This window comes from Nilaparvata lugens, chromosome 2, assembly GCF_014356525.2.
Source record: "Nilaparvata lugens isolate BPH chromosome 2, ASM1435652v1, whole genome shotgun sequence".
NCBI classification, from domain to species: domain Eukaryota; kingdom Metazoa; phylum Arthropoda; class Insecta; order Hemiptera; family Delphacidae; genus Nilaparvata; species Nilaparvata lugens.
The window spans coordinates 86474432-86491184 of NC_052505.1; the positions used below are offsets into that span (position 1 = coordinate 86474432).

Genomic DNA, 16753 nt, shown 5'->3' on the forward strand with positions numbered 1-16753 from the left:
TTGGGGTTGGATTTCAATTAAACAATTAACTATCATAGAACATAGTCTGAATAGAAATAAAAATAAAAATCTTAGTATCTTTTTTTTGAATTATTTAATCACAACATGATTCAACATTGATGCCATTTTCAAGTGATTAGTGATTAATTAAAGGTACTGAGATTTTTATTTTTATTTCTATTCTTATTACAAGTAGCCCTATACAGAAAAGAGACTACATAGTCTGTTATATAAATCACCAATAATTACTATCCATATAAATATTTATACTATGGTTGAAGAGCATGATATCTATGATCTTCTATATTGTTTTTAATTTCAATTCAAGTTCAACATTACAATATTATTGTGGATCTATTTCAATCTTTTATCACGAGTTATAAAACTATGTTAATCTCTTTCAAAGCTTCTACAACAATTTTTTCAGATGATGAGGAGCAGAGTAAATATCTTATCAAAATTATTTGGTACTCCAGTTTTGGAATCAATCAGCTATTTCACAACTCTAATTATTATTCTGAAGTCTGTTAATACACATTGAACTGATAGCGTAGTGGACTCAGAAGACTAAAGCCAAACAATGCGTAGTAATTGAGTGTGATTATGAAGATGATTCATTCTTAACGTGATTAGTATGCAAGGCTGAAACTCTATGAAAATAATACAATTTGGAGAATAGCAGAAGCTATACACAGAATGTTGATATCGATAATTCAGTAATTTAGAATACTGTAGTAGGTCGTCTACTTGAAGCTGTAGTATATATTTTAGTATGCAAGGTGGGACCTCTATTCGAAGAATATAATTTTTATATCAATAAATCAGTCATTTGAAACTATAGGTCCACCAAAAACTGTAGTATATCTCATATTCTTTATTGATTCATTCATACAGTAAGTACATCAAAAATATCTGGTGTGGCGCACTCACATAACTTTCCTTGCCGTTATGAAAATTGATCACCTGACGCTAGTGTTCACGCGTATCTCAAGTCTACTTATAAACAAAGATCTGAGCCAGCTGTTGACAGGACAATAACGCTGGAGACATACGAGGTCTGCTATCTCTTCATAGTGAATCATTTAATAGAATCAACAGTTGCCAACAAATTGCAATTGGATAATCACATTTTCTCGAATTTCGAACTTATTTTCAATTTTAGGTGATTTTCATACTCAATCTTTTCCACTCAGATTTTTTTGTTTAAATTGTATCTGAAGCCTGATAATTGGGAATCTAAAATCAAACATTGCATAGATGGAGCTCCTGAATTTTTTACAGATATTGGACTTGTGGCAGTTGATAAGGCTTATCAATGACTATTTTCGGTATAAATTTGATCAAAATCGTTGGAGCCGTTTTCGAGAAAATCGCGTAAAACCCTGTTTTTGACAACATTTTCGCCATTTTAGCCGCCATCTTGAATTGGATTTGATCGAAATTGTTCGTGTCTGATCCTTATAGTGTAAGGACCTTAAGTTACAAATTTCAAGTCATTCCGTTAATTGGGAGATGAGATATCGTGTACACACACACACACACACACACACACACACACACACACACACGCACAGACCAATACCCAAAAACCACTTTTTTGGACTCAGGGGATCTTGAAACGTATAGAGATTTAGAAATTGGGGTACCTTAATTTTTTTCGGAAAGCAATAGGTACTTTCCTTACCTATGGTAAGTAATAGGGCAAGGAAAGTAAAAAAATGATAGGGAGAGGAAAAAATAAGGAAACCTTGTGCTATTCCTCTCCCAAATTTAGATAAGGTTACACATAGTCCGAAATGGGTTGTCTTGTAGTTGTTCACTTCACCTATCTTTCTCAACCATCATTCTTCCTATCCCATCACAAGTACACAAGGCTACAACCTTCTTCAAACTCTTAGAAAAAAGGGAGAGATTAATGTTATAATACATACCTCAACCGTTTCTCTAATAATAAAAGCTATTTGGTCTTCAGTCAAATTCTCCCCTCTCTTCTTCAACCCCTGGACGAGGTCTGTTACTGATCCGCCAGTGCATAACTGAAATAAGAACATTACAAATTAATCATAACTCCAATCACGACAATGGTTTTAAAATTATTTTTCACATTCGATAAAAAAATAACTATTGCATTTATTTATTTACAATGCAAATAACACTAATGTAGTAACATTGAAAGATAAAATAATAAGGTAGTCATTGTGCTATTTTTCTTCCAAATTTATAGGTGACAAAGTCAAAGATAAGGTTAGAATTTCACGTGTACAATTTTTATAAAATTTTGGTCCAAAACAAACATTAAAACTATAAATTTTGAATTTAGATGGCTTGAATTGATAAATTAATTAGAAATATTCCACTCAATTACCACTTTTAACGAATAACATTAAGTATTTAATAATGAGTATTTTTTGAGCATGATATTTAATAACAGGGAAAGAACAATTTATATTCTTTTATTCTTCATTCAAAAGTCATCATTTCGACCAATAGTCGATATGTATAATAATTGATGAATAATATATTATAATTGGTTGAAAAATACTACCATAGTACCCTTTCAAGAATATTTTAATATAACATAATAAAATAAAGATACAAGCAGTTTCTAGAGAAAAGTCAAAAGCGTAAGTTATTATTTCTCAACTAACAACTTGATTAGCCTTGAAGGAATACGTTTCCAGAGAATATGATGATTTTCTTTATTCTTTATTGATTGATACAAGAAGTACATCATCAAAATGATATGGAGAGGAAAAATAAGGTAACCTGTTGTGCTATTCCTCTCCCCAAATTTAGATAAGGTTATACATAGTACGAAATAGGTTAAGTCTTTTAGTTCTACACGTCACACAAATATAGAACTAACACTGTGATTTATCAACCATACTATTCAATTTAATTGATGATGTAAACAGGATCCTGGCGCCCTCAACTATTTGATTTTGTTTAAATGGAATTGTAACTATTAATGGATCTTGGACAACAATACTTATTTGGGTTGTATTTGTATTTATTTGCCAAAAACAAAATACAAAAAAGCTTCACAAAAAATAAATATATGCTACTGCACTTAACTAAAATACATACATAAAAATTAGGGAACTATTAATAATAATAATAATAACAATAATAATAAATTTTGGCTCTACAGGCAAAAGTAACACTTGAGCGCCAGTAGTGAGTTCAATTAAAGTAATTGTATAATATTATGTACATGTACAAGAACAAAAGAGTACAAGTTGAAAGAGTTAAGTTGCTATTAAACAAAATTAACAGAAATAGAATGAAGACATTATAATAGAGAATTAGATAATAGAAAGAACATTGACAACAAAAAAAGCAATCAAGTAATATTGAAATAGATGTTTGCTCTCACCCATTTATCAATTTCATTTTTCAGTTTTCTTGAGAAAGGACTGGTAATAAAATGATTTGGGATTTTATTTGCAAAGAATTCCATGAAATACTGAAGCTGATGTTCATTGACTGTCAATCTAAAAAATGATATATTATATAAATTGTTCACTGTTGGGCGTAAATTGTGTGGGTTCGCATTAAACGTAAGGCTTTCTCTATTTTTATTGATATGGAAAATTATGCTCTTGACAAACACTTGCCGTATTGTTGGTACTCCAAACTCAATAAAAAAATTCCTGCTGGGATACAATCAAGGTCTTCCAAGGGCTGCCCTGATTATATGCTTTTGCAAAACAAATATCCTATTGAAGTGAGTTACATTATTGAGTGATTTACATTATTCATCTAATCGTTACGGTCAAGTGGCTACGTTTTAAGAAACTTCAGATAGGTTCATACTCTCCTTACAAGCTCCACAAGCTTGTGATCGTGATTATAAACTCATTGTGATTAGTACGTTACCGCAGATCTGTAATTCAACAAATTTAGGGCCAAACCACACGAAGGGGTTTATCAGGCGTTTCCAGACGAGTCGGCAGTGCAGGAAGCTCTCCGATTGGCTGATTAGGTTGGCGTTCGAGAATCTGCTGATAATCAGCCAATCGGAGAACTTCCTGCCGTGCCGACTCGTCTGAAAACGCCTGAAAAACGCTTTGTGTGGCTTGACCTTTACTCAGGCACCTGGCTAAGGAGAGCAGTACAATACGTTCAAAAATATGTTACATGATTAATATTAAAAATGTTACGAATTGAAAATGTTCGTTCTAGATCCAATATTCCAACAGTTCCAATATGACAATTTGGAGTTTCCCTGACCACAGCAAGAGACTTGGAAAACATGCAACGATATGGACAGTTTTTGTCATACAATGATGCTGAACTCATATCTGTGCGCAGATGCATTCTGGCGTTCTTATACAAATGTAGATGGACACTGATTCTCCTGGTAGATTTTGAAATGAGTCCAAGGAAAGTAGTAAGGTGAAAGGAGGAAAATTGGTGAGAGAGTTCTAGAGAGAAAAGAGTTAAACTCTTGTTACAAGATTTTAGGAGACATTAGGAGTCACTAAACATTACGAAGAGTTTGTATCATTTATAGGAAATTTCCAAATTGAATCTCAAATTCAGGTAGGCTAACGCCCGGTTTCTAGGACACTTATTAAATCGAATGGACCATCAAATCTTTCATTTATCTTATTTTTACAAAAATAAAACACAGACCGGGAGAGAGAAACTCAGGATACATTGTACTATTTCTCCCCCAAATTTAGACAACATTAATCAAAGATTTAAGTTTGATGGTCCATTAGATTTAATAAGTGTCCTAGAAAATGGGCCTAAATAGCATTTAACACTGACCTCCATGGTGAACCATAGCTGATCTTCCTCCGGAAGTACTCCTCTTCTGAGAAAAATACCCTGGAAAGCCGGGATGTTGGGGTGGAGACTGAGGTCTCGAAGAACAAGGTACTCCTCCTCAATTTCCTCGATATTTTCCGATACATTTTCCAGTATTTTGATTGCAACACGTTCACCTGTTAACAAAAAATAAAATAATAATTGTGAATCACATAAATTATGTTTTATTGAATTACAATAAATCTACGTTGTGGAAATAATTGAGGACTGGAAATTCTGTTAAGTAAACAACTACAAGACAACCTATCTCATACTATGTGTAACCTTATCTAAATTTGGGAGTGGAATAGCACAAGGTTACCTTATTTTTTCTCTCCCCATCATTTTGATGATGTACTTATTGTATCAATCAATAAAAAATCTTTTGAAGAGTATGTAATTATTGGATTACATTTAATAGAATTGTTGTTCTGAACATTTAATGGTCATTAAAATATAATCTGAAAGTATAAATCCATGGAAGAGTACGTTTTAAACATTTGTTTTTCAAACAATCTTCTACTTCTCCTTCTTCTTCATCTTCTTCTTCTTCTTCTTCTTCTTCTTCTTCTTCTTCTTCTTCTTCTTCTTCTTCTTCCCTATCTTCTTCTTCTTCTTGTTTGACTGCCTTTTATTTGCGGCATTTCTCCTTCGCAGTCTACTTCTCCGCACCACCTCTCCTCCAACAACCGCTCCTCTCTTGCAAGTCAGCCGCTATTCTGTCTTTCCATCTCATCATTAGCTGTCTCTTCCAATTATTGTTTCTTTCACAAACAATAAGAGTTGAATAACTTTGAAAATGAATTGCTACTATCAAACATTGAGACTTGATTATTTAGTCAACAAATTTACCAACTACTTTTTCTCAATTCTTTCTCAACTCGTTATGTAGAATAATTGAGAGGATTTCAGATTTAGCAGTCACATTTTCTTCCGAAGCTGGTTGGCATGAGAAATGTCTGTTTTGCGCAATTTGATAATAATTTTCGTACATTAAAAGTAAAACTTTTACATCCCAAATCTATAGCTATTTGTGCAAATTGTGTGCAAAACCGGTCATTTCCAAACGAGATAGATTTGGCAACTGAGGAAAGAAAACAGCATTAAATGCTAAAGCAAATGCGAGAATAATTAATTTTATTCTTCTTTTTTCTGTGATTTGGCCAAACAAAATTTAGCTGAGTTCGGCTTCGGCCATCTATCTTGTTCGGCAAAACGTTTGCACATCAGTTGCACACAATATTTTTTCAATCCTGAAGCCCTGCTTAACACATCGATTTTTGTTCGTACGATATTTTGCAGTCCTTAAAAATTCTGTCAGACTAAACGGAGCTTGACAAACATAATCTATTTGACAAGTACTGTTTAATCCGATAGAATTTATAAGGACGGCAAATATCGTACGAACAAAGATCGATGTGTGTGTAGCTAGGATGATAATAATCTTGAATTTGACCAAAAGTCGACACGATGTTCATTGATGAAACATTTTCGATTTTCAAATAGTCATGAACTAGTAGGCCTATACGGAAAACTGCTTGATGATTGAGAACAAAATAGACGATACGATTTTTATTGATGAAACATTTTCCAATAGTCATGAACTAGAGTAGGCCTATACGGAAAACTGCTTGATGATTAGGCACCACATTGAATTTCACCAATAGACGACACGATATTCATTGATTGAACATTTTCCAATATTCATGAACTAGTAGGCCTATACGGAAAACTACTTGATGATTGAGAACAATAGAACATAGACGATACGATTTTCATTGATGAAACATTTTCTAACAAGTAATCCTAGTTACTAGTAAAACTATCCTATCCTATATGATTAAGCACAACATTGGAGGTCTATGAGAAATGTTCCCCATATCTAAGTTTCTGCAGTAGAATGTCCGTTTTGAAATCGGGAAGAGCGCGCTCATAAAAACGTTTTCTTGTCGCTGCGCATCTGTCAAGTACTCAACAAACAAAACAAAGCTTCTTGAACAATGCCGGAACAATGACTGCCCCAACAAAGTAGTTTCCCAATGATGAGCCTACAGGAAAAATATTACTTTCTCCCGTACATTCACAATGTGAGAATAAAGTGAAGCGAAAGTACTTGTACTTCGTTCTCAACAAGCAATATCAAATCAGACAGACGTGTATGAATGGGTTTTTATGATACTGCAAGTCATTCCGGAAGCAACAGTTTAGGAGCCCATTACTAATATTAGATTAGCATGATGCAATTTCATCATCTCTGCTACTAAGTTGGGATCGTAAACATTATGTCATCGTTTTAGCCTAGATCCCTAGATGATGGTACAAAAATAAAGAATTCCAGTCTAGTATTCAAGTCTGGCGAGATCGTAGTAATCGAATTTATTTTTGCAGAGTATAATGAACTATACTACATACAATTCCTCGACCAGAATGTTCTGTAATCTTCAACAAAAGGTAGTTCTTGATTAGTTGTTGGTTAATTAATTAATTGATGATTAATTCTTAATTAATTTATTTTAAATTACTCCTACAATTACTCCTAGTGATTGGTTCTTCATGATTCTTGATTAATTCATGATTATTGAACCATTAGCTGCATCCAAATACTGTACTAAACTTCTCCCTCAATCCTGAATGAGTTCAAATTTTTCTTAATAACTCAATATTTTCAAATTCTGAGATTTTATTGAATGTAATCATTCTATTATATTCGGTTTTTAATCAAATCAAATGCAAAATTTCTAGTTTATTTATTTCTGGACTGAAAATTGGACTCAAATCAATTCAAGTGGATAGCATAACTTATATTTTTTATTCATTCATAACTCTACCTTCATTGTATTATCATTCACCCCATCATCATCACCTAGGCTTAAAATACTTCTAGAAAGTCGCCTTTGTAAAATAATAAAAAAGAGTTCCACATTGATATTACTGTCCTGTATTTCAAAGCCAAAGCTCTCTTCAGCCGAAAAAGGTGGATGATTAGGTTTAGAAAACTCATTAAGATGCTGTCAAGTTTGAAGTATCTCATATACTCCCTTATTTCAATCTCACAAAAAATAAAACTTTATCATCTTCTCTCTACAATCTTGAAGATCGAAGTTAGACGGCATGTTAAATAGAAATTCCTCTCTATAACATTTCCTTGGAAATTCATTTCATTTCACTATCAGTTTTCTTATGACTGGAAAAAAATGTTGAATAATGTATCTCTCTATTCTCCGTGTTCTCTATATAATATAAGAGTATTTCTTTTGATTTTAATTATTCGAGATTTGAGCTTGGAGAGAAGTAGGTAATAAAGGTTTTATCTTCCACACTATCTGGCTTGGATCCAGTGATCCATATAACACACAAACAGGTCAGATTTCTTCTCTATTTGAAATAGATCGAAGATTAGTTTCAGCAATTGCAGAATCTCTCATCAACAGTAGCTCACTATTATCACAACCAAGCAGGAACGATACTTTCTCCGTTATTGTCAGTGCTAAATAGCTATTCCATTGTTTCGCAATTCGCAATGCTGTAGTCAATTTTCTTTGATTTGTTTGTTTTCCACTAATTGCTTCTCAAGATTGTCTTGTCTCCAATTATAAGAGTTATTAGATATTCATTTTCCTTGCCGAACCGAGGAAAATTGCAATTCACAATTTTCAGAGATATGAAGCGACTAGCTTTAAAAATTGGTGTCGAGGTTAGATACTGTTTACTTTTTTAGATACACCGAAACGGTACTGCACACATGAAAAAACGAGTCTCAGATTTGAAATACTCCTAGACAAGGTCGAAAACGTCAGTGAAATTGGTCGGCATGATAACTCCGTAAAATTTTTGGTTGGATTATTATAAATCGTTAGTTCAGGTTTATTTCGACAAATTTGACGTTAGTTTGGGCTTCTAGATACTAGATTCGGTAGTTACAATTGGAATTGGTGCGGGCCAACTTCACACCAGCCCAAAAATTTTTGAATTGGGTCATTAGTTAGGATAACTCAATTTATCATTGCAATCACTCAGCTTGGTCGATAAGGCAATCTGTGGTTGAAACTAGTTCAGAGTTGCTAAAAATTGGTTCTAACACAAAATTTTAATCCAGCTTTAGTTCGGTTAGTACCAGGTACATTGTGTTTAATAACTGTTGGAGAACAGCATAAGTATAGGGCAAAATTGTATAGTCATTTTATAACAACTCTGTATATTTTATACTTCACATTATTCGTTTAATCCATTGGAAATTGGAATACCTCCTATACTTCCAGATTTACAGAATCCCTATACCTAAATATACACTTGTGGGTAATTAGGACATCTTGAATAAGCTCAAAAAAAAATGAGGATCATATCTGAGCATTTGAACATGATACGTTTATTGATTCTTCCACTGAAGATACTCCTAAACTGTAGGACAATTGACTTTAGTTATTACTAAAGTCTACAGACTAGACTATTATATTTTAATAAGGTAATTTATAATATTAAGTCTTTCAATAAGCTTCTGCAATCATACTGGCAAAAGAAGAAACATGTAAATATCAAAAAGCTCTTCAAGCAATCATGAACCACTTTCTTAGTAAGAGCCCCTTCAATTCTATTAGTCCAAACATAAATAATGTCCCATCGACTGCTGCATTCTATCGAACGAATACGGTACTACGCCAAAGAGATCACTCTTCCAACTCTTCGACTAATCGCAAGCGAGTAACACCTTCGTAGTAAACGCTCCTTCATTCCCATTGGACGTTCACAAATAGGGAGTCAAACAGACGCAGTTTTGTAGAATGGCACAATTCCAACCGATGATTCTGATTAGGATATGACAGAAAACAGGACAATAATTCTCCGATCCTAGGACCGTGGTGAGAACATCGGAAGTAAGTAAGTAACAGAGAGTGAGGATTTTAAACAATGTAATACTATGGTCATTTTTCGAATAGGTATCACAAGTGACAATTCCTTTTTGAATAAATTAGTAACGTTTTAATTTGGAATATTAATTCTAAATAGGTTCGAAAAACGCTTCTTATTCTCTGCGCTAAGATTGTGGTGCTTCCATGTCCTGTCCAGGAAAACTGTACTCACGTTTTTTTCAGCGAACAAATTATTTCAGAACAATGAGAGCTAAGATTGCTATTCCAAGCTGATTCAGGGCCGCTTTCCGATCTCGGGATTTAGCTAAGTTCTAGACTTTAAACAGCTGGAGTCAGAGATCAGAGAATTAGCTTTCCAAAACGGGGCGTAGTCGCAGTTTTTTGACCGAACGAAGTGAGGTCTAAGATTCAAGTCGACGGTTTGGCATTTCTCTTAATGTTTAAATGTTTATATGTTGCGCATTTACAGCGAAACGCGGTAATAGATTTTCATGAAATTTGACAGGTATGTTCCTTTTTAAATTGCGCGTCGACGTATATACAAGGTTTTAGGAAATTTTGCATTTCAAGGATGATATAAAAGGAAAAAGGAGCCTCCTTCATACGTCAATATTAGAGTGAAAATCAGCCTATAGAATTATTCATCATAAATCAGCTGTCGAGTTGACTATAAATTGCATGCCATGACGCATGCAATTCAAAATCTCAATGTAACTTGGTAAAAAAATAGCAGCTGTGTAGACTATAAAAATTGCATTCAATGAGGCATGCAATGTGGATGCCTCATTGAATGCAATTTTTATGCACTATTAGGATGCAAAGAACTTATAACAGCTCGTCTGGGCGCCTAGATGTCTTCTGGTTTTCTCGCGCCAAATTCCGGAAAGCGTTATATGATAATTAAATCTTGTGTAAGCATGATCTGATCAAATAAATAGTTAGTGTATCAATGTGGATGTGCTTATGGTTTGGGACGTCGTTATAACTGCGCGAGGTCTACTGTTCACAGAACTACTAGTATTTTCTCATTTCCATTATTGGAAATGTTTTTCCTTGAAATTAAACATTTCTAAATAATTCAAAACAGCTAAAACTTTACACTATTCTATCTTGATTTTATTTTCTGGTTTTTTGAAATTTATTTCAAACGTGACTGTGACAATGACTACGACTACGCCCCGTTTCGGAAAGCCTATTTTCTGACTCCAGCTGTTTAAAGTCTAGGACTTAGTCAAATCCCGAGCTCGGAAACTGGCCCTTAGATATCAATAATAATAAGTAAGATACAAGTATGTATAAAATAAATTTCTTTATCTATTCCTCTCCTTTTCAAATTTTCCTTCAATTCATGTATACCATATCACATTACATCTTTTGTAATATTCACTGTATCTGTAAACATAAATAATCACTCCCATAGCAGAATAATACAGTACTTTCTACCCACATTCCTGTATTTTCCAGCAACGAAGGAATTTGAACTCTGACGGCAGATGATCTGAGTTTTTTGAGGTAAAAACACTGTTTTTCGATTCGTCTCATGAGAATTGTTAGTGCGATTTGCTATGGGTGTCGAATCTGCCGGTGTGGATTGCAAAAGAACACAGAGAAAATATAGCAGTGGTATGTAGCGGGCATGATACGTCACGATGTAAACAAACAATTGATTTCAAGTCAGCTAAAAAGAGAGGACAGGCGGCTTCCAGTTGATTCGTTCCTTCGCCGCGTTCTGTTTGTGATCTCGTTCCCATGACATGCATTCTTCTCTCCTGCTGCTACAGCTGGGCTGCAAATTCAAATTATAATGACAACACCAGAAGGACCAACAAATACTATATTGGTCATGAACGTTGATGGTGAAAAACATCCTGCAATCCGAAAACTATTTAATCTTTGGTATATTGTCTAAGGTTATTTACTGGACTTGAGACTGTGCAAAGGCTAAAAATAAACTTTCTACTCATGATATTTTTATAAGTTTTTCGATTTGTATATTATCATCAAGCTGTCAAAATGAAAAAGTTTCTTCAGGAAAGCATTTTCTTTCCGATCATTACTTTTTGAGATATGAGCGCCAGAAGTTTGAATTTTTGGGACAGAACATTTCAAATTCGGTAAGATATAAATCCATGAGATTTAGAGTATAGATTCTTCATGGTATTGTTGATCTATTAAAACAAAAATTTTCTGAAAATATCAATTTTTGAAAAAGTTATCCAATTTACCAAACATAACTGAACTAAAAGTTATTTTTAGTAAATTTAATCTTAAAAATTGATATTTTCAGAAAATTTTTGTTCTACTAGATCAACAATACCATGAGGAATCTATCCTCTAAATCACATGGATTTATCTCCTACTGAATTTGAAATATTCTGTCCCGAAAATTTTAAACTTCAGGCGCTCATATCTCAAAAAGTAATGATCAGAAAAAATGTTTTTCTGAGAAAACATTTCCATTTTGATAGCTTGATGATAATATACAAATCGGAAAACTTTGAAGAACATCACCAGTAGAAAGTTTATTTTTAGCCTTTGCACAACCTTAAAGACACAGGTCTATAAATTAAGAAAACTATGATAGAGGTTGGAGATCGATTTAAATTACCAAATTGTAGGAGTTATGGAGTGAGTTGTGAATTAATGGTTTCAATGGTGACAAGGTGGAAATATGATAAAAAGACAAATGAATCTAATAAAAGGATACTAGTTATCACAATGAATGAAATCTACGAAATTTTCTCAATTAGGTTGTCAAAATTTTAATTGCCGTAACTTGATTTCCATAATAATTCTTATCAAATAAGGAATGATTCAATGGACCACCACAGGACCATCAAATTCTAATAGTAACACACATTGATTGATCAGTTTATCGCACCAAATATTTAAATTTACTGAGTATCATCATAGAGAAACAATAGCATGAGAAGATATCCCATGGTATAGGGCGTTTATGTCGCAACTTTTACTGTTATCTCAAGCCGATAGTCCACTTAGTTCTTTCCCGTGAAGATGTGTGACGCTGGTAGTCTCTCATACTGAGAGGATGAGTAAGTGTATAAGCCAGTATATATTGTAATCTACATAAATAAAGTACTCAATCAATCAATACTGTGCCGTTCATACTCTCACCCCAACAAAACAGTAAAAACCGACAGTAATCAATAATAATCGGCTTGAGATAACAGTACAAGTTGCGACATGAACCCCCTATACCATGGGATATCTACTTAAGCTATTGTTTCTCTATGGTATCATACTCAAAATATATTAGATGTGATAGAACGAGTTGAGTTACGACTAACGCTACTGGCCATATATAATCATTCTAGCAATGTAATCAACAACGGAGAACATAATAGTGTACTGATAGAAGGAAAAAGATGAACTCCAACTTGACAACCAATTCAGTTTGTAGACCAATTAATTAATCAAACAGCAGAGCACAACAAAAGGCCTGACAACTTGAAATTGAGGGTTTGTTAAGCAAGATGTGAATCAAAAGGAGGTCCATTATTTGATTGAGAACAGTGTAGTGGTCCTTTAACTGCTTCCGCTTCTCTCAAATGTTTAGGTTCAGAATGCAACAACTATTGATCAATTTGAAATAAGTTGAGTTATTTGATTACCCACAAACGATTAAATAATTTAGTTTATATTTTTCATCCATTTTCCGGCTCTTTCCTCCACTCTATTGGAATTGTTCACTCAACATCTCTCTCTCTCTCTCTCTCTCTCTCTCTCTCTTTATGGTTGTGTGGTAGAGAGGACCATGAGTCCTAACTCCGCCCTAATAAAGGCATATAATCAATCAATCAATCTCTCTATCTATCTATCTGTCTGTCGCTCTCTCTATAATAATAAAAATTTATTTTAATTATAATTAGTATTAATTTGAATTAGTGATTAATAATTTTATTTATTTCTTAATAATTTGTAATCTTATGTATTTTTTTTATTTTGCAAAGTGTTGTGTGGCAGAGAGGACCTGGAGTACTAACTCCGTCCTAATGAAGGCAAATAATCAATCAATCTCTTGTTCTCTCACTAACTGATTTTCTTCATTATTTTCCAAATCGGACGTTCAACATGAAAACTCTGTCGTTTTTTTGGACATGTCAACAGTACTAGTAGTTCTGTGAACAGTAGACCTCACGCAGTATTCTCATCCACAAGTACCTGATTGAAACTATAGACCTTATGGAAATACAGCAATAGACTGGCTTCTCCACACATCTGTGTAATCACTTGTCAGCTGATTTATGATGAATAAACCTATAGTCTGATGTTTACTCTAATTTTGGCGTATGAAGGAGGCTCCTTTTTCTTTTTATATTATCCTTGAAATGCAAAATTTCCAGAAACCTTGTATATACGTCGACGCGCAATTTAAAAAGGAACATACCTGTCAAATTTCATGAAAATCGATTACCGCGTTTCGCCATAAATGCGCAACATATAAAAATATAAACATTTAAACATTAAGAGAAATGCCAAACCGTCGACTTCAATCTTAGACCTCACTTCGCTCGGTCAATTAGACCTACGCGCCTATCTACTACATAAATATTATTATCAATTACGTTGAATAATCATTCAGTTCATATTTTGAAAAATCTGGTGTGGCGCACTCACACAATTTTCCTTGCCGTTATGAAAATTTATCACCTGACACTAGTGTTCACGTGCATCTCAAGTCTACTTTTCAAAGATCTGAGCCAGCTGGTGACAGGACAATAATGCTGGATACACACGAGATCTGCTATCTCTTCATAGTGAATGATTTAATAGAATCAACAGTTGCCAACAGTTTGCGATTGAATAATCACATTTTCTCAAATTACAAGCTCATATTCAATTTTAGATGAAAATGTTACTGGACATTAATTGTGGAGATTTTCATGCTCAATCTTTTCCACTCGTAATTTTTCGTTCAAATTATATCTGAGACCTGATAATTGGAAATCTAAAATCAAACTTTGCATAGATGGGGCGGAGCTCCTGAAATTTTTACAGATATGAGACTTGTGGCAGTTGATAGAGCTTATTAATGACTATTTTAGGTATAAATTTGATCAACATCGTTGGAGCCATTTTCAAGAAAATCGCGAAAATCCCTGTTTTTGACAACATTTTTGCCATTTTAGTCACCATCTTGAATTGCATTTGATCGAAATTGTTCACACACACACACACACACACACCACACACACACACACACACACACACACACACACCACACACACACACACACACACACACACAACACACACACACACAACACACACACACACACACACACACACACACACACACACACCACTTTTTTGGACTCAGGGGACCTTGAAACATATAGAAATTTGGAAATTGGGGTACCTTAATTTTTTTCGGAAAGCAATACTTTCCTTACCTAAGGTAATAGGGCAGGGAAAGTAAAAATTCATTGAATCTATACAGTATTCTCAATTATAAACAATAGTTTTATTCAGCATATGCACAGCATACTGTAACATACATGAACAAAGTAATCTACTGTAATATAATTACTGTGCTTCAAATCCCCATTTTTGCCTCAGTTTCCAGTTTCAGGTTATTCCAGACACCAAAATATTTCGACGCGAGTTGTCAGGGCATCATTATCTTATAGAGAAGAGGCATCAATTAAATAAAATCGATCATTTCCACATGACCGAAACGCAGATGGAAATAGAAAGTTGCGGGTGACGCTTCCTTGTATGGAGCCTTGTCAGCATTATCATGCCGTCGAATTTTATTTATTTATTCAACAATAATAAAACACATTATCATGAAATGATTAGAAATGGAAAAACAGGCCTACAACCCTTAATATTCTATTCCCGAATTTTGATTGAAATTAGTATACAACAGGTGATTCTTCAGCACTTATAAACACTTTTGTCTAGTGATTTGACGCTTGACGCCAGAGATCTGACTCCCTGACATGTGACGCCTGACGCACTTCAAGTGGAACCACAGATTTGCGCCACGGAATCTGTTCCAGAGTAAGATTCCGTTACTACTGCGATGCTGGATGCTGGCTCTCGACTCTTGAGACCTCCTCCAAGACACGGATGACTAGATTACGACATCTTCCGGCTGCCAGTGGCACTGGGAGGCCGGGAGACGACATTCCTTATCCGGCAAATAGACTTCGGACCAGTGTCGAGATAAGACGCCGAAAAGGAATGGGTAGGCGGGCTGGAGAGGAGATTGCGTTACTGGCATTGCAAGCGGAGAGTATAGAATGTTACATTCTGATTGCTAGTAGCCTCTCGTGCACTCAAACCGATGATGCAAGCGAGGCCACTGCTGCAACACTTCTATGTCCAGGCCTACTCCTAAAGATATCACTGCACAAATCAGAGTCTACCAATTCGAGTACAGACTGATGAACCCAAAAGTGAAACGGTACATCCTATTATACTAGTAGTTCTGTGAACAGTAGACCTCACGCAATATTCTCATCCACAAGTACCTGATTGAAACTATAGACCTTATGGAAATACAGCAATAGACTGGCTTCTCCACACATGTGTAATCACTTGTCAGCTGATTTATGATGAATAATTCTATAGTCTGATTTTTCTATAAATATTATAATAAAAGCGAAATGGCACTCACTCACTCGCAAAACTAAAAATCTACCGGACCAAAAACGTTCAAATTTGGTAGGTATATTCAGTTGGCCCTTTAGAGGCGCACTAATAAATCTTTTGGCAATATTTTAACTCTAAGGGTGGGTTTTAAGGGTTTAAATTTCGTCTTTTAGCATGTATATTCTTCTTCTCCCAATCTCTTAATTATAATTGAAATGTCCATATCATATTATGTTACTATAGAACTATAATCTAGAGAGAGTACCTCTTCGAAACAGTTGTTAACTGGTAACTAAATTAATAATTTTGACAGGTTGGCATTAAGTTGAGTTGACTTTGTTAGGTTGGCACCAAGTTGAAGATTGAAATGCATTTATAATGCTACTTCAATCACAGCTATCCCTGGGAATATTATATTACTAGCCGTCAGGCTCGCTTCGCTCGCCATAT

General features: G+C 34.3%; 1 protein-coding gene across 1 annotated transcript in view; it reads right to left on the reverse strand.

The window, feature by feature from the left end:
• LOC111055639 (myosin-IIIa) overlaps positions 1-16753 on the reverse strand; it is a gene marked incomplete in the record, with an annotated part of 72736 nt that overhangs the window by 45543 nt on the left and 10440 nt on the right. The window contains 2 exon segments of the mRNA XM_039421979.1: positions 1932-2036; positions 4777-4952. Coding sequence (XP_039277913.1) covers positions 1932-2036; positions 4777-4952 — 281 coding nt within the window.